The following is a 24,293-nucleotide window of genomic DNA, read 5'->3' as shown; positions in this document are numbered from 1 at the left end:
CTATGTAGCACATAATGTTGTAATGCACCTCACAATTTAGGAAGAAGAAAATTCTCCTGAACCCAATCAAGAGTTCGTTTTTTACATTCTAAACCAAATGTCAGGTTGGTTTCTCCGTGAAACGCGAGCCATTGTTTCATATCACTTTTACGTCCAGATTGTTTTGGACGGACATCGACACTCTTCCGTTGTTTTGCACAAGCTAAAAATAAATGGATTGTTGTTATACAGTGTAATAGCGCCCTCCAATGGTTGAAAGGTCTAACAGACGCCAACTTAGGTCAAAAGTGGTCGAATTGCATTAACATTTTTAGGCTCGAAGTAGGGATTTTAATATAATGTCAAATTATTAATGTTAATAATACTATGTGGTTTAACTTTTAAGTAAAGCTAACCAGGGAATGAAAAGACAAGGGGAGAAAATATATGACAAGTCATCAAACAAAAAGGCAAAATATTAGGAATAGATTCTTTGGCATATTCTGTGAACCCCCCCACCAAAAGAGCCTCCTACCCCTAACACCCGGTCCTCCCAAATAAAAAATCCCGGCTCCGCCAATGCCCCTGCCTATTCATAAATTCACCTTTTTGCTTGTTTTCTTTTTGCATCTTCTTTTTAGCGTGGTGAAAAACTCACATGTTCCCGGATCGCTGCAAATTTTTGCGCTCGTTCTGTAATGTTCTTATATGCCAGAAGATAGCACCGAAGCACCAACTCATTAGGAAAGTAATTTTTGGTGTCACAAATGTTGAAGTAATACAGCTCTTATGAAAGAAGGTCTGGAGTGGAGCCAGGTTTAGCCTGGATTGTTAGCGGAAGTTACAGTCTTTGGCGCATAGTATCTTCCGGTTTCCACCCCCACCCCATTTTTTACTGATATTGTGACATCAAGTAAAAAAAAAAATGACTGTGATAAAATGCCAATGATATGAATGTCCTCTAGCTGTCATTTGTATAACTTGGAACTGCATAATCATCATATGACATATTCAACTTGTGTTGGTGTGTTTGTGCAGCTGGAGGCTCGTACTACATGATATCCCGTTCGCTGGGCCCCGAATTTGGGGGCGCGGTGGGGATCTGCTTCTACCTGGGGACCACCTATGCCGGAGCCATGTACATCCTGGGTGCCATCGAGTTGCTCCTGGTGAGAAAACTTTCTTTACTTCCCTTTCACTTTTATTCTGCAGCAGGTCAGCTGTGGGTGAGAGGAGCGGCGTGCACCCTGGACTGGTTGCTGAAGTCAGTCGTAGGGCACACTTGGAGAGAGATAACCATTCACACTCATATTTACCAGTCACTGAAATTTTTATAATAAAAAGTTTTTATATTCTACTGCATATTGTATTCATCTATGAGCTGAATTGTATTAAATATGCAAATTATAACATGAAGATATTTTCAAATATTCAACATTACATTTCAATGTGTGCCAATTATGTGTGGATTTTTGGGTCGGCCAAGTCTATTGGGGCATCCACTGTTTTAGATTCTGCTTGGATGGATGGAAATAATTGTGAGATAAACTGTAGCAATACAAGAAAATGTATTACATTAGAATTGGATAACATGGTACACTGGTATGCATTTTCTTTCTGTAAAATGTAAAAGTCTCATTTGCGTTGTCATTAGGAAGCAATTTTATTATCTTGGTAATGTGAAGCTAGACTTTTCAGATTAGCAGTACGTGTGTTTTCTTCTGGAATATTTATATTTTATATTTTGGTTTTATTTTGTGTGTGTACTATTATTCATTTTTTTGACCGAATGTTCGAAATAAAAATTCTCAAAAAAGCAAACAAACAGAAAAAAAAAGCAGCCGATTGGCTAAGATCAAGCTCCGCTGAAGCATCCCTTTCCAAAGTGTCCCACATTAAATTTAAGATGCTGACTTTATCACATGACCTCTTCTCTACGCTGAATGCTGATCAGCTGATGAAACGTTTCATCTCCGTCTTCATACAGCTAATTATGCAAATACTGCATTCAGGGGCACATCAAGACACAAAGAGCGTACTTTGAAATACTGTATCTCTCATTGCTGCAGTCCCTAACTTACAACAGACCACAGTGTGTGTGTGTGTGTGTGTGTGTGTGTGTGTGTGTGTGTGTGTGTGTGTGTGTGTGTGTGTTTGTCTTTATTTGTGTGTTCTGTGTGTTCTTCTTATTGTCCATGTGTCTTTAATGATATGCAGAGTTTGATCATGCCTGGAGGTTAATTCTGTCTTCTGGGTCAATGCTGGCTTATAGTTTTCATTGTGGAATAACAATTCCGAGGAGCCCATCTCGGAAGGGGAAAAAAAAGGGCTCATTTGAATATGTTTCATCCTCGCGCGAAACGAATGCTGCTATTTTGGGAAACGACTGCGGTGATGCAGGAAACGCGTTTGCCTACTGATACGCTGCTCTTGGTATCAGATCACATGGAAAACATTCACATTCCTATGCGGCGGTTTTAACATTTCTGCACATCTTAAAAGTAAAGACAAATGGTCTGCTGGAGCATCGAAACTTTATTTAGGGTGAATCAAAGACCGACTCACAATTAACATGATTGAGAATGTGATTGGTTAATTCTTAACAGGGCCACGTCCCAAGTCATGAGGAGGGTGCGCACACTTATGCAAACCATATCATCCCAGTAGTTTATTTTGATTTCCCCTCTCTTTAATTGGATTGTATAGGTTATACATCATACAGGGCTGGCTCGACTGATAGGCAGATGGCAGACTGTAGGGGCTGCCAAAAATGGGAGGCTGTTGTAGAAATTAAAAAAAATATGTTGCTGTTATTATTTCCGCATATTTACCAAAAGAGTCCGAAACAGTACTAAGCAGTAAATACTTAATGTATTTCATTACCATGCGGTGCCCAATGTAAGGAATGACACTTCCGGATAACTGTCAACCAAAGAATGTGAAAATAAAAAGAGGCAAGAGGAAAAACGTTGCTTTATCATTGAGTACAGAACAGATCAAAATCTTTTGTGCATGGAAGGATCATTTTCACGTGGAAAAATGGGAGGAAGAGAGGTCACGTTGGCGCTTTGATAAAAAGTCGTTCGATAAAATTTGATGTTGCATCAGCAAATCACTGGTATGCTTTGTTTGACAGCAACTGAAAAGTCAAGAAATTAAGAAAAGGTTTGATTTTACATTTTCAGTTGTGTAACAGGGTGACCCAGCGTTGACCTCACAGTGCAGAGGTACCGGGTTCAATTCCAGCTCTGGCCTCCCTGTGTGGAGTTTGCATGTTCTCCCCGGGCCTGCGTAGGTTTCCTCCCACATTCCAAAAACATGCATGGCAGGCTCATTGAACACTCTAAATTGTCCCTAGTTGTGAGTGTGAGTGTGGATGGTTGTTTGTCTCTGTGTGCCCTGCGATTGGCTGGCAACTGGTTCAGGGTGTCCCCCGCCTACTGCCCGAAGACAGCTGGGATAGGCTCTAGCACCCATCATAAGCACATCGGAAAATGGATGGATGGAGTTGTGTGACATTATCTAAATTTTGCTTCTTTTGTCAGCATATGAAAATTGTCTATGAAAGGGGCTGGGCATAGAAAATCTCACCTAGGTCACCACATTGGCCCCGACATCACATTAATGATGGATAAACTTTGGACTTTGGTCCTCTTTTTTATTACAAAACCTGGCATTTGAACAAGGGTGTTTGATTCATCCAAGGCCGGTGATTGTTTTTCCTTTTTTATACTGAACCCTTTGCTGAAAATGATGAGAATGCCGTCTTTTCACACCTCCAGCAGGTCTCTTCTCACCTCTTTCATCACTTGGAAAAAAAAAAAAATTAATAAACAAACATGAAAATTTGTCGCCGTGGGAGAAATTGATTGAATTGCACCATAAACAAGGAGGCAGCAGGAGCTCGCCTCTGACCTTCAAGTGTAAATCTCCATGCAGGCAAAGAAAGGCGATTGGATTTCTGACACTCCATTTGAAAAAGGATTGATTTTTTTTTTTTTAATCCTATGCTCCCTGATACAAGGTGTGTCAGATTTGATCATTTTCAATAAATAGTTATTTTTTTAAACCTTTCACATGCACCCTGTAACCTGAACACATGATAAGATGTCCACTGTAGCAACCGCTGTCCCTCAAAGGGTTAAACTATAATTGATTATCCATCCATCCATGTTCCAATCCGCTTTATCCTCACAAGGGTCACGGGGGTGCTTGGAGCCTATCCCAGCTATTTTCGGGCAGTAGGCAGGTGACACCCTGAACCGGTTGCCAGCCAATCGCAGGGCACACAGAGACGAACAACCATCCATGCTCACACTCACACCTGGGGACAATTTCGAGTGTTCAATAAGGAATGTGGGAGGAAACTGGAGTACCCGGAGAAAACCCACGCAGACCCGGGGAGAACATGCAAACTCCACATAGGGAGGCCGGAGCTGGAATTGAACCCGCTACCTCTGCACTGTGAGGTCGCTGCGCTCACCACTGGACCACCAGGCCGCCTATAATTAGTTTTTTTATTTTTTCAAATTTTAGGTTTATTGATTCTAAACTTGTGTATACTTGTCGTATTATTTTTTTTAAAAAGTATGTAAATATTTTACAGGTGTGTATTTTCCACTGTGATTTATCCTGTATACTGTATATCATGATATTTTATTGTTTTCAACATTATTTTCTTTTAAATCACGATGCATCCTATTCCCTTTGGATTTGATTCAAAACTATATTTTTAAATTGTAATTTTTTTTTCTTTTTATTTTCACTTTTTAAAATTTATTTGATTTTACTTTGTACTTTTTTATATTTCATATTTTGTTTTGCCATGTTAATCACATCTTAAATTGCACTTGATTATTTTCATACACTAAATTTGACATCTACTTTTGCTATATTCCATCATCTCAATACATCTTTACACCCTTTGTATTTTATTTATTTATTTATTTTTTTGCACCAACGTACACTTTTTTACCCCACTTTTGTATCTGGTTTATATGACTGTATACTTCATACATACATCCGCATTGTTCACACTAAATAATAACAATAATAATAATAATTGTAATAACATCACATCTGTGCTCGTTCAGATCTACATTGTGCCCAAGGCGGCCATTTTCCCACTGGAGGGCCTGGAAGGCGCAGAGGCGGAAGCGGCTCTGCTCAACAACATGCGTGTGTACGGCACCATCCTGCTCACCTCCATGGCCACCGTGGTGTTTGTCGGCGTCAAATACGTCAATAAGTTGGCTTTGGTCTTCCTGGCCTGCGTCATTCTCTCCATCCTGGCCGTCTATGCCGGTGTCATCAAGACGGGGGTTGAGCCTCCCGACTTCCCGTAAGTCCAAACAGACACCAGAGTGCCCATATGTTCTATTCATTTGAGTGTTTCAGTTAAAGAATAAAAACATCCACTCCAACGTTTTTTTTAAATCTGAAAAACAGGGCTATAAACATTTAAAACATATATTTAGAGATGCAGGATTTCCATTGAACAGCAAAAAGAGAATGGAGACCCGAGGCGGGGGACACACTGAACCGTTTGCCAGCCAGTCACAGGTAGATAGACAAACACAGATAGACAAACAACCATCTGCGGTCACACTCACACCAAGGGACAATTTAGAGTGTTCCGTTAACCTGCCATGCATGTTTTTGGAATGTGAGAGGAAACAAAGTACCCAGAGAAAACCCACGCAGGCCCGAGGAGAACATGCAAACTCCACACAGGGAGCCCGGAGCCAGAATCGAACCCTGCACCTCTGAGAACGGTGACACTCCCAAATTGTTTTGGGGAAGGGAGTGCTTCGAAAAGCAAGAAAAAAAAGTTTTCGTCACACTCATCATATTAGTCAGTCAAATTTCATTTTCAGTGTACCGGTACTTCTTGAAAGATACACATTTAGAGATACTGTACTTGGATCTCATTGAACCCTGTTGACACAAGATAAATTAGTTTTGTGTGAAATAAAAATGGTATTTCCAAATTTTGTGTACTTATAAAAACTTTTTTTTTTTTAATCATCCGTGTCTTCAAAGTAGGACATAAATCTTTCTCATTGCCGCTTCAGTTCATTCGCTTTCACAAAAAAAAAAAAAAAAATCAATATATTCACACTAAATAGTCGAAATAATCAAAAAGCGGGCATGCATGTTATTTATTGGAGAGCATTTCAGTCCCCTAAAAAAAACAACTATCCTGAGATGAACGGGAAAAAAAATGAATTAAAACTGAAAATACATTTGGCAAACTTAGAGCAACAACACACCGTTGGAGAAATTCACAGTGTTTCAAAAGGTTAAAATAATCATAGAGTGGACATTCAAGGTTTTGGTTCATTGGAGAGCATTTCAGTACAGCATCCCCCAATTATGCATATATTTAACCCAACACATCACCCAAAAAATCTCTGGCCAAATACGGTTTCCGTTGCGATGACAAGAGTTAAACATGTTGAGAGTTTTTATATTTTTTTTCTGTCTTTCCTCCAGAGTTTGTTTGCTCGGCAACCGCACGTTGGTGTGGAAAACGTTTGACGTGTGCGCCAAGACGGTGGAGACGGCCAACGGGACGGTGACCACGCAGCTGTGGAACATGTTCTGCGACTCATCTTTGCTCAACGCTACCTGCGACAAATACTTTGTCGCCAACAATGTGACACAGATCCAAGGCATCCCCGGAGTGACCAGCGGCATCTGGACAGGTCGGCGCCACATGCTTCCTCTTTTCAAATAACATAAAAAAAATATAGATGAGGTTGAATCAGTTCTTGCTCAGCTTCTACACTTTTGAAACCAGTAAAAAACAGTTCGGGTGAAGAAAAAGCGCATTTTTAACATTTCTTATCAAAATCTACAGATTGGTGGTCGGTTAAAAAAATGACTGCCTCTTTTTCTAATCTCATTTGATTTTTGCTGAACATAAGCCTCATACACGACTGTATTTAGTCATCATGGTGATTATTGCTGTAATCCATGCAGAGAACCTGTTTGGTACCTATTACGAGAAAGGGGACCTGATTGCGCGGGTCAACATGGAGTCTGCCGAGGAGCTGGATGACCCTCTGACCAACGCCAACCGCTACGTGCTGGCCGACATCACCAGCTTCTTCACATTGCTGGTTGGCATCTACTTCCCTTCGGTGACAGGTGAACGAAACCCTCCAGACGGTTAAAGTCAACGGTTTTGCCTTTGATACTGACATTAGATCTTCTGCCCAGGAATCATGGCCGGCTCCAACCGCTCCGGTGATCTGCGCGATGCTCAGAAGTCCATCCCGGTGGGAACCATCGCCGCTATCACCACCACCTCCTTTGTCTGTATCCTCTCAGTACTGTCCCCTGCAGCACAGCAAGCAACACAGTCTCGGCCTATTCAGATCATCTCGCCCAGACGCCTGCGCAATGTAATCAGGTTTGATGCAGGGGTGTCAAACACATTTTCGACACAGGCCACATTTTAGTTACCATTTCCCATTGCCATTATGACTGAAATCATCTAAGGAAGTCAAGAATGACAGCTGATTCAACTATTGTTTAAGTTACGGTAATGAGGTGTTTGGCAACAAGAAAATGCTGACAATGTCCCTCCTATTTATTACATATGAGAATTTGAAATTTTGGTCCATATTTTAGCAAGCATCATGGAAGTTGGCATGTTTGATCTGCTTTCGCGGGCCACATAAAATGATGTGGCGGACCAGATCTGGCCCCCGGGCCTTGACTTTGACATCTGTGGTTTAATGCATCATCGTGTCTAGCTCCACCCTTTTGCATGAGCATTTTGTCCAAAGACTGGCCTTTTCTCAAATATACGCCTCCCTCAAATAAACAGCTGGTAATGCATACAGTTGCGTCGAGCAACAACCAGTTGCTAAAAATGTTTCCAGCGCCAACCATTTTTTACAATAGCATTTGTAACAAATTAATCCCTCCTCTCAAATGGAAGTGCCGCTCAAATAGAAGCCTGGCAAAGTCTGCTGTTTTGGAAACAACCGACCACGGCCACTATTTGAAGAACTGTGTTCATCTGTATTTTGTCTCGCTCCATCATTTCCTATCAGCGTTCGGCATGAATAAAGGCCTCCCCTCAAATGGGCGCCTCCCTCAAATGAAATCCTGGCAATGTCTGTAGTTGATCAGACAACTGTCCAAGGCCACTGTTTTAAAAAAATCTTAAAACTTATCTTAAGTCCTCTTATCTTATCAACTTATCTTAAGTTGATTATCTCAACTCAGCAGTCTTAAACTTGGGTGTTAAACTGGACAGTGATTTTAAACTTGACCGGCAAATTGGTGCCATTTTTAAATCCAGCTTCTTTCATCTTAGGCAGCTGGCTAAAGTAAAACTTCTCCTTTCACATGAGCACTTTGAAACAGTAATTCGTGCCTTCGTCACATCCCAGCTCGATTACTTTAATGCACTTTATTTTGGAGTCAGCCAGTCCTCCATTAAGTGTCTCCAGCTGGTCCAGAATGCTGCTGCTCGCCTCTTTACTGGTACCCATAAGAGGGAGCACATAACTCCTCCTCTGGCATCCCTTCACTGGCTCCCTATACATTTTAGAGTTCTTTTTAAGATCCTATTATTTGTTTTCAAATCTTTAAATGACCTCGCACCACTATACAGCGATGGCTGTTTTAAAGTGCTCTTTAAATACAGTTCAGTTGAGTAATAAATATGGTTGCCAGTGTTGTGTTTAGCACCAGTCTTTTTTTATAACAGCAATTTGGACAAATAAATACCTCCTTTCAGATAGACGCCACACCTGGCAATGTTGGCAGTTGGTTAGACAACTGTCCATGGCCATAAGAAATGTGTCCACCATCACCGTGTCTCAGTCAAACCTTTTTCCACAAGCACTTTCAATAAAGGCTTCCTCAGAATTTCTCATAGTTTGCAAAATCCACAATTTGAACAAATACAGTCATCAGCGCTGAATGCGGCACCACCCTTTCACGCGGACATTTTCGTATAAATGGAGGCCTCCTGTCAAAGAGACATCCCCTTTAAATGAAAGCGTCTGTTGTGGAGTAACATCGCAGGTGGAAAGTGACATAGCTGCTGCAGTTGCACGCAGTGAGCTAATGCGCTCTTCCATCTTGTCTCACAGTAATCAGCTGGTGGGGTCTGAGTAGATTTAATTAGGTTTCCTAATCGCATGGCCGGGCCCCTAATGCCAATGTGACTGAATAAAGCTGAAGGATATTAATTACATAGTCATTGATCACTGAGATTTTATCACGTACTAAATCGATTTCTGAGCTTGAGGTCTACGTGCATCAACTACTGGAAAGTCTTTTGTATTTTTACTCATGCGTTGCCCCCCACATCCATCCGAGGTTTCAAGTACCACTGTAAGAATTTGTCAAATTAAAAGCCTCCTCTCAAATAAGAGCATGGCAGTGCAAATTTCCCATTATGTGAAGTAATCAACATTAAGTGTACCTCTGAATCTATTCAACGAGCTTTTCATGCACATGAAAGCTGTCTTCTTAAACGGATGCCTCACTCAAATTAAAACCCGGCACTAGTGAGTAGACACCTGCCAGCGAACACTTTATCAAGAAAGATGGTCTAGCCGTATTACATAAGCATTTGGTACAAATAAGTGGCTTCTCTCAAATGGATGGCTCCCTCCAAATAAAGCCCAGCGCACAACGTCTGCAGTTGCCGTGCATGGACAGTTTAATGAAATATAGTCCACATCATTTTGTCCACCTGAATCATTTTACACTTGCATTTTATACATAGGCGGCCCGGTGGTCGAATGGTTTGCGCGTCGACCTCACAGTGCGGAGGTTGTGGGTTCGATCCTTCCTGTGTGGAGTTTGCATGTTCTCCCCGTGCCTGTGTGGGTTTTCTCCGGGTACTCCGGTTTTCTCCCACATTCCAAAAACATGCATGGCAGGCTGATTGAACACTCTAAATTGTCCCTAGATGTGAGTGTGAGCGCGGATGGTTGTTCGTCTCTTTGCGCCCTGCGATTGGCTGGTAACCGGATCAGGGTGTCCCCCAAAGACAGCTGGGATAGGCTCCAGTACCCTTGTGAGGATAAAGCGGATCGGAAAATGGATGGATGGATGGATGGATGCTGTTCAACATTGTTTGCGTTCCTTACCTAAACCTTCACAGATATGTCCAGCGTCATTCTCTTCGGTGCCTGCATTGACGGCGTGGTCCTCCGAGATAAGTAAGTGCCGCCCCCATACAATGGTTTCAGGGTGACTCTGTAGGTTTGACGCCGCCCACCCTGTCTTAGGTTTGGGGAAGGGGTGCACGGGAACTTGGTTATCGGCACATTGGCATGGCCATCGCCATGGGTGATCGTGATCGGCTCCTTCTTCTCCACCTGCGGAGCCGGACTGCAGAGCCTGACGGGGGCGCCGCGTCTGCTGCAGGCCATCGCCAAAGATGGAATCGTACCCGCGCTACGGGTCAGTCTTATCGGCGCCACCTCAAAAGTAGAAGTACCGATTCAACTCCAATTAAAAGTGTAGACAAATGTTTTTTTGGGGGGTATGTTTTGTAGATCTTTGGACATGGGAAGGCCAACGGGGAGCCCACGTGGTCCTTGCTGCTGACCGCATTCATCTGCGAGAGCGGCATCCTCATCGCCTCCCTGGACTCAGTGGCTCCTATCTTGTCCATGTGAGTTCTTTAACCAGTTCTGGACGAGTTAAGTCAACTGCATTCTGGTGCTTGTAGTGAGAAGTCATATTTTTTAATGGAGTTTCCCCATAGGAAATGAGAAAAATGCAAATGACACGGTCCAACAATTGCAAAAGCTCCTGCTGTGTTTGTTTCTTTGGTAAAACAGATCGGTCAATGTGACTGCTGCAAGTTTAATCATGACAAAAAAAAAAAAAAATGCATGAATTAATAAAAGGACACCACTGCTAATTATGCTGTCAATTTTCATCTCTTTGTAGTAGTGCAAATTAAAAGTGAATTGTAATTTTTCATATTTATCTGTGCTCCATTCCAATATTTAACTTTAACAACAGAACTCATCTTCTTTTCATTTCTTTCACAGATTTTTGCACAATAAACTTGCAAACATCTCTCGTATCATAACAGGACTCTCAAATTGAAAAGAACCTTTGTATGAATTAAGGAAGCAACTATGTTTTTGCTCTGAACATTTGTTGCATTATTTTATAATGTAAGTCCTTTAACTTCATAACGTGATAAAAAAAAAAGAAGAGGGTTAGTGTGAGCGTAAAAAGTGGTATTTATGAGAAAAATTAAAATATAAAATTAAAATATGTCACCAAAAGATGAAGTAACCCCGCTAAAATATTCTAACCACAATTTTTAAAGATTTTTTTATTCCATGATTATGATTGCCATTTAAATTAATCAATTAATTGTGACAAATATTTCAGAACAGTTTGCTCACAGTCACGTTTTCTGAAATAGATAAAAGATTAACTTACTTTTACGCTTGATGTGTGAACAGAAGCCATTCAAACATGTTTTGTGACTTCCCAGTATTTTTCCAGAAAATTCTCACCCTGTGTTTTGTGTGCCCCCCTCAGGTTTTTCCTGATGTGCTACATGTTCGTGAACCTGGCTTGCGCCTTACAGACTCTCCTGCGAACCCCCAACTGGAGGCCTCGCTTTAAGTTCTACCACTGGTGCGCGCATCCAAAACACCAACTCTCCTTGCCCTTTTTTCACGAAGGCCGCATGTCCTTTCACTGCCTGTGTCTTTTGTTCCTCGCAGGACTCTGTCCTTCCTGGGGATGAGCTTGTGTCTCACACTCATGTTCCTGTGCTCCTGGTACTATGCTATTGTTGCCATGGTGATTGCCGGCTCCATCTACAAGTATATTGAGTTTGCAGGGTGAGTGATAATGAAGCTTAACATGAATATTGTTGTGATGCTCTAATTTGATGTGGAGTCAGATCAAGTCAACATTCATTGGTAGCACCAAGATTCCCTTAAGTGGAATGCAAAATAAATTCTCAAATTGTCACTTGTAAAGGAGAATTAAATATAAATCAAAACATGAGAGAAGAATACAAAAACATTTATTGAACATTTATTTGATTACATTTGGAATAAAAAAAATATATATATATATATACATACATATTCTGAGGAAAGTGAAACAAAATGGACAAAAACACAACAAATAAAATAAATAAATAAATAAAATGAATAATTAAAAAAATATGAAATCATGAAATGTTTAACTCAATAAATGATAAATTAAAAATAAATAAATCTAACAATAACATGAATATAGGCTATTCATGAATTATAAAATAACATAAATGCATGACTAAAATCAACCCAAAAAATCCCGGCCACTCCACTGAGAAACACTTTCAGCCCAAAAAGATTTTGTAAAAATAAAATTCACTTCACAGATCAAATACATACCAAAGTTATACTTTAATATCTGTTCAGTCAAGTACAAATAGGTAAGTAACTTGGTGAATGGAATAAAAAAATAACATTTAAAAATGTCCAACTTTAAAAATCATGTACTGTAATTTGTAATTTGTCTTATAATGATTAGAAGGAACTTTTAAACTATAGTTGTATGAGAGAAAAAAAAACCAATAAGAGCAAAATACAAACAGAACCTACTTAGTATTTTAGGTATGCAATATAACCACAATAATCGACATATTGATATGTGAAACATATTTTTAAAATATCTGAAGCAGGCATTTTTATTTTCTCTGTAAATCTCTTGTCGCCTGTGCAGGAATACCGAAAGCTGCAGCGAGCAGACTGTCATGTCGCATTGCATTTATGTTTGAGTATGTGATGAATGACAACATGATTGATAAGCTTCTGTGCATGCGTGTGCGTGTGTGCACGTGTTTTTGCAGTGCGGAGAAGGAGTGGGGTGACGGCATTCGAGGTCTGTCCCTGAGCGCTGCACGTTATGCTCTTATGCGTCTGGAGGAAGGTCCTCCCCACACCAAGAACTGGAGGTAAACACACACACACACACACACACACACACACACACACACACACACACACACACACACGCACATACCAACATCGCCGTGTGGTGGATGTGGCTAATTCCAGAGAAATGAACAACACATCTGCCAATCTAATATCTGCCAGCTAATGCGATTCTCCACATCACAGCCATCACAAACCAACAAGAGTTAACACGTCACACTCTTTCCCCACTTGTACTTTTTTACTTGCCCCCCTTCAGCTGCTTCTCTTTCGCGCCCTGGCTCTGTTTGTTTTCCCCCACCCTGGACTTTTTTTCACCCCACTCCTGTACTGTGGCTTTGTCCCCCACCAGGCCTCAGCTGCTGGTGCTGGTGAGCATGGATGCTGAGCAGAATGTGGAGCAACCCAGGTTGCTTTCTCTGACCAACCAACTGAAGGCAGGCAAGGGCCTGACCATCGTGGGCACGGCCCTGGTGGGCACCTACCTGGACAACTATGAACACACTCAGAGGGCCGAGCAGGTAGGCAATTTTCTCCATGAGATCCAGGAAATATTTGCGGTTCACTATTCATAAATTCTAGATTTTTTTTAACCTCTATCACTTGCTGAATTAAAAATGAGCGGCTTCCAGATGTACTTACTGTAAGTCCACTTTCTGTAATTCCCAAAGGTGCCACAAGATGGTGTCAAAGAACTGTATCATGGGAAAGTTGTCATTGGTTTTCAGGAAGTATGGGACATGTCCTTTGTATGGTGGAGAGGAGCTAAATTTAGCCCAGGCTGTTAGTGGAAGCTATCTCGCTGCATGTGAAATCAAAGCTGTAAGACGATAGATATCAAGGAGAATTGTAAGATGAGTTTTGAATAATATCGCAGTGTTTTGGGCTCATAGTTTGTGGTATGTTTACAGTTCATCTATGAATACAAGCAATTTTATACAAATTCTTATTCTTTCACGATTTATTTGGATTACTGTAAGCCTACTGTAGACCAAACTCACCCTCATAAAACTTTTTAAATAAATAAACATTTTACAGGTAACCTTTTTGAGTAAATTGCAAATCTTTGGTGTACCTTAGAAACAAATGGAACAGGAGGGTTTCACTTTCTCAATCCAAAATAAAATCTACTTATTTTTCTAGTTTTTTTTCATGCAAGTGTAAGAAGAAGTCTGATTGAATGTATAAACAGAGAGCGTATAAAATAAAGTAAAACTACACACCTTTTCATGATGCTTGGAGAAGGGAGTATCGTGGAAAGTGAGTCAACTTCCTGCATTGTTCTTAATACATGTGTAATAAAGAAGTTAACCACAATGCAATAAAATAATATGGGCAGTGATGAAAACTTGGATTCTTCACAATTTTGTGTCCCCCGCACCCCATCTGTGTAGCATTTATGGTCAAAAATGTAGCAATTGGGCCAAATTTCTACGACAGGTTTGCCCTGGAAGTTGAAAAAAAATAGACCACTTCAAACCAAAAGGGCAGACTTCCTGTATCATTTCAGCCATTTCATGTCGCTAACTATAACTGACTTTGGGGTCTGACATTCCAAACAACGCCCCCCCCCCCCCCCCCCCATCCTCATAGGCGCTACGTAAACTGATGGAGACAGAGAAGGTGAAGGGCTTCTGTCAGGTGACGGTCTCGTCCAACTTGCGGGATGCCACTTCCCACCTGCTCCAGGCCAGCGGCCTGGGCGGCCTCAAGCACAACGCCATGCTGGTGTCATGGCCACGCAACTGGAAACAAGGCGACGAGCACCAGACCTGGAGGAATTTTGTCGGTGGGTTGGTTCGAAATATGTACAAATGGTGATAAATTGGCAAAAATGCACATTCATTTTTTTATTCAATTAATCCACGGGATAATCGATTGTAAAAATATTGCATCCTGAGAGTTCCACCTCTATCTTGTCCTCCTTGTAGAGTTGGTGCGAGAAACCACTGCAGCTCACCTGGCCTTGCTCGTACCCAAAAACATCGCAGCCTTCCCGTCCAACGGCGAGCGCTTTACCGAGGGTCACATCGATGTGTGGTGGATCGTCCATGATGGAGGCATGCTGATGCTGCTGCCCTTCCTCCTGCGCCAACACAAGGTGCTCCTCGAGCTCCTTTCTCTGTTTTTATGAAATAAAAGCATCCCAGTGCAACATTTGTTCATTCACTCTCAGGTTTGGAGGAAGTGCAAGATGCGCATCTTCACCGTAGCCCAGATGGACGACAACAGCATCCAGATGAAAAAGGACCTGACTACCTTCCTCTATCATCTCCGTATCGACGCCATGGTGGAAGTGGTGGAAATGGTGACTTACCAACATAGCAATTTTTAAAAAATAAATATACCTGTATATATTTTAACATCCAATGGGCTGTTCAGTCCCCGTATAACTGATGTCAGAGTTTACTCCGCATTGCCTGCAGGAGGTTGGATTTGTTTCCAGTGAGGGTTGGACTCCACCAAGGTTGCCCTTTGTCACCAATTCTGTTCCCTTTATGGCCCCAATTTCTAGGTGTTGTCCGGTTTGGTTGCCTCAGTACTGCATCTCTGCTTTTTTCAGATGATGTGCTCCCATTGGCTTCTTCAAGCCGCGATCTCCGACTCTCATTGGAGTGGTTCGCAGCCATGTTTGAGGCCCTTGGGATGAAAATCCATCCGTCCATCCATTTTCTGATCCGCTTACCCTCACAAGGGACGCAGGGCGCGCTGGAGCCTATCCCAACTGTCTTTGGGCAGTAGTACACCCTGAGCCAGTTGCCAGCCAATCGCAGGGCAGTCATAGACAAACAACCATCCGCGCTCACACTCACACCTAGGGACAATTTAGAGCGTTCCATTAACCCGCCATGCATTTTGAAATGTGGGAGGAAATCGGAGTACCCAGAGAAAACCCACACAGGCACAGGGAGAACATGCAAATCCCACACAGAAAGGCCAGAGCCGGAAACAAATCCTGCACCTCTGTGCTGACGCGCTAACCAGTCGACCAACGGGCCACCCGAGATGAAAATCAGCACTTCCAAATCTGGGACCATGGTCTTTGGTCGGAAACAGGTATTATTCCCTCTCTTGGTCGTGGATGAGATCCTTCCCCATGTGGAGGAGTCCGAGTATCTTGGGGTCTTGTTCACAAGTGAGGGAAGGATGAACTAAGAGATAAGCAGAATTGGTGTCTCCAGTGATGCGGACTCTCTTTTGGTTTGTCATCTTTGAAGAAGGAGCTTAGCCGAAAGTCGACGCTCTCGATTTACTGGTCAATCTAATCTAATCCAACTGTTACCTATGGTCTTGGCCCACGAGCTGTGGGTCATGATTGAAAGAACAAGATCCCGGATACAAGTGGCTGAAATGAGTTTCCTCCGTAAGGTGTCCAGGCTCTCCCTTTGAGAAGCTCAGTCATCCGTGAGTGACTTAAGAGTAAAGCCGCCGCTTTTCTGCATCGAGAGGAGTCAGATGAGGTGGCTCGGGCATCTGATTAGCATGCCTGGACCCCTCCCTGGTGAGGTCACACCGGTAGGAGGCCTCAAGAGCGACCCAGGACACACTGGAGACACTGTCTCCAGCTGGCCTGGCAACAACTTGGCATACCCCAGCAGGAGAAAGATGAAGTGGCTGAGGAGAGGGCCGTCTAGAGTTCTCTACTAAAGCTGCTGCCCCACCACACAACCCCGAATAAGCGGAACAAAATGGATGAATGGATGGCCTTGCCTCAAAAATATTTCTTGTCCAAGACAGTTTCCGCTTTCTATCACTGAACCAAAGTGTTGTCTGTCGGTGTTTTGAAGCCGCTGGTGTGTTTCCCCGCAGCACGACAGTGACATCTCAGCATACACCTACGAGAAGACCCTGGTGATGGAACAACGCTCACAGATGCTGAAGCAGATCAACCTGACCAAGAACGAGCGTGAGAGGGAGGTAAGAAAGTTCCTGCCCTCATCTTTGAGAAAGGGACACTCAAAAATGTGCACGCGAATGGGACTTGACGGGTTCAGCTCGGCGTGGCTCGACTTGATTTGACTTGACGTGACACCTAAAGCGTTGCGAGACTGAAGTGTATTTTGAAAAATCAGAATGGTGAGATGCCATATTCCTTTTCTGCATCTTTGCTGTGGACGCCATGATGTCTTGGCAGAGGGATGGAATGTACTGACACTTATCTGAACCTTTTGCTTTTATGACCTCCCCCAGTCAAGTCATGGTTGCTTTATGTTTCACTTTTATGTGAGTCATTGCCTGCCACGCACCACAAACTGAAACTGGTCGAAATCATCTGTTTAGTTCTTGATTTATTTTTTTTCTTTTTACATTTTTCTCTCTTGCTGTGGTGTCTTCACAGATCCAGAGCATCACTGACTCATCCCGCGGCTCCATTCGGCGCAAGAACCCTGCGTCTGTCACCACCCAGCTGAGTGTGAGCGAAGAACCGCCAGCGGCCGGTAAAGAGGAAAAGCCGGAGGAGGAGGTAGAGCGCTTGCATGGGTTTACTTCTGTTTGTTGTCGAACTTCTTGGGTTACATGTTTTGTATTTTGTTTTTTTCGATAATAACAATTTGCAAACTCACCCCGCCAAATCAATGACGGCTAAGAAGCCTTTTGATTAGATGTGCACCACACGCGACATTTCTCGCAATGGTGAAACAGGAAAGCAAGGTGGGAATGCTAATGCAGTCTTGCGTCAAAATTAATATGTTCTCATTGTATTCCACACTTTTTAGTGCTGCCTTCGCTCAAAGGATTCACGCTCATCAGAAACCAAAATGAGCGACTCATTAGCAACAAGTGCGCTACTACTTTGCAGACTTATTTGACAGAAGTGCCTTGAGATACGAGTTAATTTGTTTCGTGACCGATTGCCAACACCATGTCTGAAATTGTCTTTCCTGACTGAAATGAATGCAAATGCCATTAAGCTATTTGTTTCCCCCCAAAAGACTTGACTTCTGTGTTGAGTTTGCATGTTCTCCCCATGCCTCCGTGGGTTTTCTCCGGGTACTCCGGTTTCTTCACACATTCCAAAAACATGCATGGCAGGTTAATGGAACACTTTAAATTGTCCCCAGGTGTGATTGTGAGCGCAGATTGTTGTTCGTCTATGTATACGCTGCAATTGGCTGGCAACCAGTTCAGGGTATACCCCAGCTACTGCCCAAAGTCAGCTGGGATTGGACTCCATCACATCCCGCGACCCTAGTGAGGATAAGCGGATCAAAAAATGGATGGATGGAAGGTCAAGTTATGCAAATATTCACCAACCTTCTAAATGATTGCGGGTGTGGATTCCCCTCCAACAATATCTGTTTTGTGAAAACTGACCCCGTACTTCCCGAGATCTAAGGGTGCAAAGAAGGGCGACCCCGCCCCTTCTGGCAAAAAAAGGTCAAAATTCCGCCCAAACCTCTATTTGACCCAAAAATTTGACATTTTGTGTTGTCCCATCATGATCAACAAGTACAGCAAGTTTAATTAAAACCGAAATGCACTGCTGGGTTAAACCCACCTGATGATTTGGCATAGAAACAACCCTGCATCCAAATTTGGTCGTGGATGCTCAGACTGACCAACATGTTTTAGTTGCTCTGTGTTACTGTTTAGTAGTCAAGCTATCAAATGACAACACAACTGTTTTTGAACCCCACTTCCTCTCTCTTGTCCCTCTCAAACATTCTGTGACTTTGACCTGCATTCCAACACTCGTGGATTTACATGTATCTCCACCTCCGGCTTCGCTACCATCCGTCCTCCTCCTCCTCTTCCTCCTCATAGTCAAAGTCGGCCTCTCCCCCTGTGCCCACCCCTGCCCAGGTGCAGCTCATTCACGAGAACACCACCCCGACCAGCCCCGCCACCCCGGCGGCCCCAGCAGCCTCGGCCGAGTCGGCCCAGAGCCCCGGGGAGCAGGTTCAGATGACCTGGACGGAGAAGTGCGATGGGGACGCCAGCAAGTCCGCCGCCGCTGCCACACCGTGCGGCATCAAGGACATCTTCAACATGAAGCCGTGAGTGCTCACAGGGGTTCCACCACACGATACCCACACATCTACTACTACGGATAGGGACTGAGCCAGGCAATAAACTGGCCCCGCGGCTGAATAATTCAAAGGGAGGTCAAGTCAAAAATGTTCTTTGCAACAATGAGTTCCACATGACCCCCACTTGTCTTAACACAGCATTCTGATGAATATCGTGTTTGTGGAATATCAATGAAACTGCAAAATCCACCCGTTTTAATCTCACTCATGGGTCAGCCGTTTTCATTTGTTTTAAACACAAGTATCTGTACTTAATCTTAAGTACAGAGTGTGAGTACTCTTGCTACTCTGGTTCTGATATATACGTCTTTCCCTTCTTGCTCCTGCTGCAGTGAATGGGAGAACCTGTAAGTACCAAAGATCCTTCAAACCTCACTCCAACTACTTATTACATGACATGAGTGGATGAGGACAATTAAAATGTGTGAGAGTGAGCATCTGTCATCCACGACCACACGAGTGGCTTTGTCCTGCCTTACAAGTCCCGACATCCTTGTCTCATCTGTGTCCACCCAGGAACCAGTCCAACGTGCGACGTATGCACACGGCGCTGCGACTTAACGAAGCCATCATCAAGAAGTCCTCCGAGGCCAAGCTGGTCCTGCTCAACATGCCCGGGCCACCTAAGAACCGGACAGGTGATGAGAACTGTATCCTTTGCTAAAATCCTGATTCAAAAGAGAGTGCATCTCTTTTAGACTCTAAATCAGTTGTGCCCGCACCTTTCCAGCATGCGAACTACGTTGGAAGATGACCGTATTTTCCGCACTATAAGGCCCACCTAAAATATTATATATAATAATTATATTAATAGAGCTCAATTGCAACTTGTGAGTGTGTACTTCATGCATGCATGTCACCACACACCCCCTCAGAGGCCAAAGTGCGCAGGAACAGACTGTATTTGGTTGGTTTTGTTTTTTTAAATTGCTATGAATGTAGTACAGTATATGCTTATTTACCTTTTTACTAGTTTATTGTCGCCTTGTCCTTTCAAGTCATATTTAAAGTTGAGTTGTCAAGGATTCAAGGAATTTTCCTGTCCTCCAACTTCACGGATACAGAAATCCAAGAACTTTTCTTTTTGTTGTTGTTGACCTGAACCAACACACGATATGCCACGAACTCCAATCCCGGAGATCTCAGGTTAACCCAGTAAGCCCCAAGACTTGTGAAAATAACGTAAGATAAAACAAATATGACCAAGAGTTTAAGGTCATGCTTATTTCAAGGCTCCTACACATGACGAGTGTGGATGGGGTGGAATGAGAATGCCAGGCTTGAATTTCATAAGGTCATTTTGGACTCGATGAAAAGAATGTTCAAGAATGAAGTGTTCAACGTGCAGGGGATGAATGGGCATGAGGCTATTCTGTATGTATGATATTTGTCGATGTACGCTGTGAAGCATGCGAAGGTCAAGGAACAAATTTCACAACGGATAATATGCGGGAGTTAACAATACTATGATGAGAGTTACCGACATGACACTCCCTCCGCGAGCTACTGCTAGCTGGCGATCTACTTAATGGGCACCCCTGCTCTAAACTGTCTGTACAGTAGATGTGAGTGTTTGAGTATGTTGGTTAATATGCGAACGGCGTTTGGCTGGCAAGCGGAAATCACGGCTGTACAACATGTGGTTAATTCATCTGGGAAAGCATTCAGATGGGTCAGTAGGTGCTACTGTTTTGGTGAGCAATAGCAATCTCATCGGCTCAGACCTGATTTTTAAATTGTTGTTGTGATGCCATATTGAAGTTCCTTGACCTTTCTCAACCAGACATGGAGTTCCTTGAGGTCCTCACTGAAGGTCTCAACCGAGTCCTTCTTGTCCGCGGAGGCGGACGCGAGGTCATCACCATCTACTCCTGAAAAAGCAGAGCCCCACCCCCTCCCATCCCGCTTCCCTCCAACCTGACCATTACCGATCCCCTTCACCGCCCATCAGCCCTGCTCCTGTGTCATCCGTCTCACCCAACTCACTCAAATGCAGCTTCATCTTCATGTCGCCCTCACTGTTTAATGGCGTATCATAGCCGACAGGCAGCTCGACTCGGCTTCAGCGCCCTGACGAGCAGAATCACGCCGGGTCAAGCTGTAGACTGTTTTAGTCGCCAAACCTCGATTGGTTCAGTCTTGGTTCACTGAGCCTGGCGTCGGCCGTTGGGAGCGTTTGCCGAGCCGCCGTTGCGAATGCATGCAAACTTGTGTTTTCCGTTTGAATCTGTGTCGTTTGCTAACCCAAATTGTGGGGGGGGAAAGGCAAAGAAGATGCTTAAAAACGAGTCCCGTTGTCAGGACCCTAGACTGCCGCTAAGACCACCACCAGCCAGGAAAGAGGTTTTCACATACGAATTGTGAAATCCACGCCGGCCGCTTTAGTGCTTGTGGCCGTCCTTGTCTTTCTTCAGTGGCTGTTTGCCCCCCGCCCCCCCCCTCTCCGTTACCACATGATGTGCCAAAAACACAAAAAAAGAGGAAAATAAATGTCATTTGTTTCCTCCATTTTCAGTAGCTGAAAATCCAAAAATTAAACATCGATGAGTTTTTTTGTTTGTTTGACACACAAAAAAAAAAAGACTCATTTATTAGACCATAATCCGGGTGATTATAAATTGAAAACAAGGGGAAGCTTATCTTCTGTGTCAGATGAAATACATTTAGTCAATTGCAAGAGCGCTTCAGACACATTTGACTGATGGATCGCGGTCACAGTCCAGGTTGATTGTGTTGCTTGCAAGGCATTTTCTTCCCCGTTTTTTTTTTTTTTTTTGGGTGTGTGTGTTGTGTGTTTTTCAGATTAGAAAACAAATTAAATAATCCGTCCCTTTTTTGTGTTCCCAGTGCCAATTAAATGGTACACGGATCGAAAGAGACAAACAAGGATATCCTTGCTTGCACACAAACTGTGAATAGCATGTTAGCAGCAGGCTAGCGTCACGACGACGAATCACGGGGCGGGGGTAAACGCTCACGACCAGCAGCCCTTTGTGTGGATCCCTGTAAATAATGTACAAGCTCCGCGCTTCGTTGGGTATGAGTGTCGTAACTTTGACATATTCCAAGAAAGAAAAAAAAGAACAAAAGGAGGCTAAACAGTCCTTCGCTCAGAGGGAGCCCTTGGAAACGGTGGTTTTAAATGTCTATTTATTTATTTATGGTATTGCCTCCACACGCACTGCACCTCCACCGTTCATGCAAAAGTGGTATTTTTTCATCTAGAGAACAAAAAAAAACGTATTTATGTTTATAGACAGAGCTTATCGACAGAGTACGTCATTCACTCGACTACATGTTTTGTGTCGTGGTCTGCCAAATTTGTATGTATATATTATATGTGCCATATGATTTACAGAGTCAAATTCTATTTAATCGGAGAACAAGTCTGCTGACTTTCTTTCAAAAGAAAATAAGGAAAAGAGCTCTGTGTGAATTTTAAAGTGTGAGCTTGGAAAGTAGATGACCGCATGTCATCTTTTCTCAAACGGGCTGACGAGAAGACAGCGGCTTCTGTAGCAAGGAAACCCACTTTGTCCACAAGAGAGAATTCTATGCAGTAGACTCACCAGTGACATTTTATATACAGAAATATATACAGTACATATTTAATATATATGTATACACAAGCATACAGTACTGCGCGCAAGTCTTAAGCCACCACTAGCTCGGTTGTTTTCTCCACCTTTTTTGACAGTAAAGTGGTGAAATAAGCATGAGCATTTATCCACCTTTAGATTTCACGCAGAACCTCACGGGAGCAGGATATTGCTGCAACTGTGTGCGCTTTGCGCAGGGGGACAACCTACAACAAACCAGATGTGGGAGATGTGATGTTTTCTCAAGTTCCTATTCACGTGTACTGTTACGGCTCGAGAACTACTTCCGAAGGGAGGAAATTGCAGCTGTTTAACCCTTTCATGAACCAGTCATGGTAACCTTTAACCTGATCATGATAAGCTGTCCACCGTGGTAACCGCTGGCCCTCAAGGGGTTAACTTTGCTCCCTCATTCTGTTTATCAGTGGTCCCACTGTCATGACCAACAGTCAAAACGATGTTCATCAAAAACAAGGCAAAGTATTTAGTCCTAAAAAGCATACTCAAGCCACTGTGATCTAAGTGGGGAGAGTCTGCTGTCTCAACATTAACACAGATGTTAAATAGAGGAAGTTCAAAACAAAAGAAAATAATTTCAAATGTGATTCAGTAAAAATGTATTGCACAAAAAGTTGAAGGCAAAGTGTAGCATAAATGTCGGAAAACAAATCGCCCTTGAACTGCAACTGTATTGTCCCTAAGTTAAATACAACTGAACTGTACTGAAGAAATGTGCTGTACTGGATTAAAAAAAAATTGAAAGCTGAAGTTTAAGCATATGTAAAGTTCACTGATGAAGCAAATTTTCCAAGAGAAATCAGAAATTGCCCTTCCCCACAAACCAGGAAGTAGCCCCATTGACAAAACGTACACCAACTTTTTTTCATCTATTTTGGAAAAAAAAAACAATCATTCTGCTGGTGGTTTAAGACTTTAGTGACTAAACGCTGGATTGTGGTATGAGGTTGAGAAGTGCATCTGGGAACGAACGTGCAATAGCTCAAACGAGGACTTGTGTTGTTCATTGTCCTTAAGACATCTATTTTGTATACGTCCTCTGTAGAGTCATTACGAGTCACTTTATTTGCATTTTAGTTTTTTTTCTTTTTTTCTGTGTGGTCACTTGCACTTGTAGTAGAATTATCAATAGATAGATACATATTTAATAGATACATATTTATACATATATATATGTATATATGTATGTCTACAGTATATGGGAATTCAAACTGAAATTAGTTTATTGAGCCGTCTAAAACAAACACAAAACAAAAAGTCTTTTTTAAATTTATTTACTTTTTGGTGTTGCTTGAATGTCCAGGACCATTTGTGGTGAATGCTGCTAGTACTGGTAGATGTCTTTGTACTGTATATAAAAACCACATCAACCCCAGGTGGTCATTTCAGAAGTGAAGAACTAAAAAAAAGTGTATAGACAATACATATCAGCGGAGGCGCTTGACGCAAAAGTATTAGAAACGCTCTACTGATGCAATAGAGACATGCTCTTTTAGCTATCAATAAATTATTCATTGCTTTGGAACTTGCCAAAATGTGACTATAATTTATTAGAAATCTAGGTGAATAAGTCAAAAACAGAAAAAAAATTCTGTTTGTTTTTTTTGTGGGGGGTTGGTGGTTTAAGAACATTTGCCTGCATCAACTGAGCCTTTGACAAAGTCTGAAAAGGAGACGCGCAAAATGTTTTGGCGTAATCTATTTCCCTACACACACACACATATATA

At 42.6% G+C, this 24,293-nt stretch overlaps 1 protein-coding gene across 4 annotated transcripts in view; it reads left to right on the top strand.

The window, feature by feature from the left end:
• slc12a5a (solute carrier family 12 member 5a) overlaps positions 1-23,442 on the top strand; it is a 176,158-nt gene extending 152,716 nt beyond the window's left edge. For 2 of the 4 annotated variants that reach the window (XM_019857667.1, XM_019857694.1), the window contains exons 6-26: positions 1,018-1,148; positions 5,073-5,320; positions 6,475-6,686; positions 6,964-7,131; positions 7,204-7,302; positions 10,118-10,175; positions 10,245-10,419; positions 10,515-10,633; positions 11,524-11,622; positions 11,712-11,831; positions 12,833-12,937; positions 13,270-13,438; positions 14,511-14,706; positions 14,849-15,018; positions 15,094-15,225; positions 16,728-16,835; positions 17,257-17,382; positions 18,684-18,916; positions 19,282-19,296; positions 19,466-19,599; positions 20,733-23,442. In XM_019857667.1, coding sequence (XP_019713226.1) covers positions 1,018-1,148; positions 5,073-5,320; positions 6,475-6,686; positions 6,964-7,131; positions 7,204-7,302; positions 10,118-10,175; positions 10,245-10,419; positions 10,515-10,633; positions 11,524-11,622; positions 11,712-11,831; positions 12,833-12,937; positions 13,270-13,438; positions 14,511-14,706; positions 14,849-15,018; positions 15,094-15,225; positions 16,728-16,835; positions 17,257-17,382; positions 18,684-18,916; positions 19,282-19,296; positions 19,466-19,599; positions 20,733-20,824 — 2,909 coding nt within the window. In that variant the 3' untranslated portion in view covers positions 20,825-23,442. The remainder of the gene's footprint in view (positions 1-1,017; positions 1,149-5,072; positions 5,321-6,474; positions 6,687-6,963; positions 7,132-7,203; positions 7,303-10,117; positions 10,176-10,244; positions 10,420-10,514; positions 10,634-11,523; positions 11,623-11,711; positions 11,832-12,832; positions 12,938-13,269; positions 13,439-14,510; positions 14,707-14,848; positions 15,019-15,093; positions 15,226-16,727; positions 16,836-17,256; positions 17,383-18,683; positions 18,917-19,281; positions 19,297-19,465; positions 19,600-20,732) is intronic. The other 2 variants (XM_019857685.1, XM_019857676.1) reach the window with 2 other exon arrangements.
• The last annotated feature ends 851 nt before the right edge of the window (positions 23,443-24,293 follow it).

The sequence above is a fragment of the Hippocampus comes genome, unplaced genomic scaffold (assembly GCF_001891065.2).
Source record: "Hippocampus comes isolate QL1 unplaced genomic scaffold, H_comes_QL1_v1.1 scaffold17, whole genome shotgun sequence".
NCBI classification, from domain to species: Eukaryota; Metazoa; Chordata; class Actinopteri; order Syngnathiformes; family Syngnathidae; genus Hippocampus; species Hippocampus comes.
Note: the sequence above shows the minus strand (reverse complement) of the source record. Positions and strands in the feature narration are given on the sequence as shown.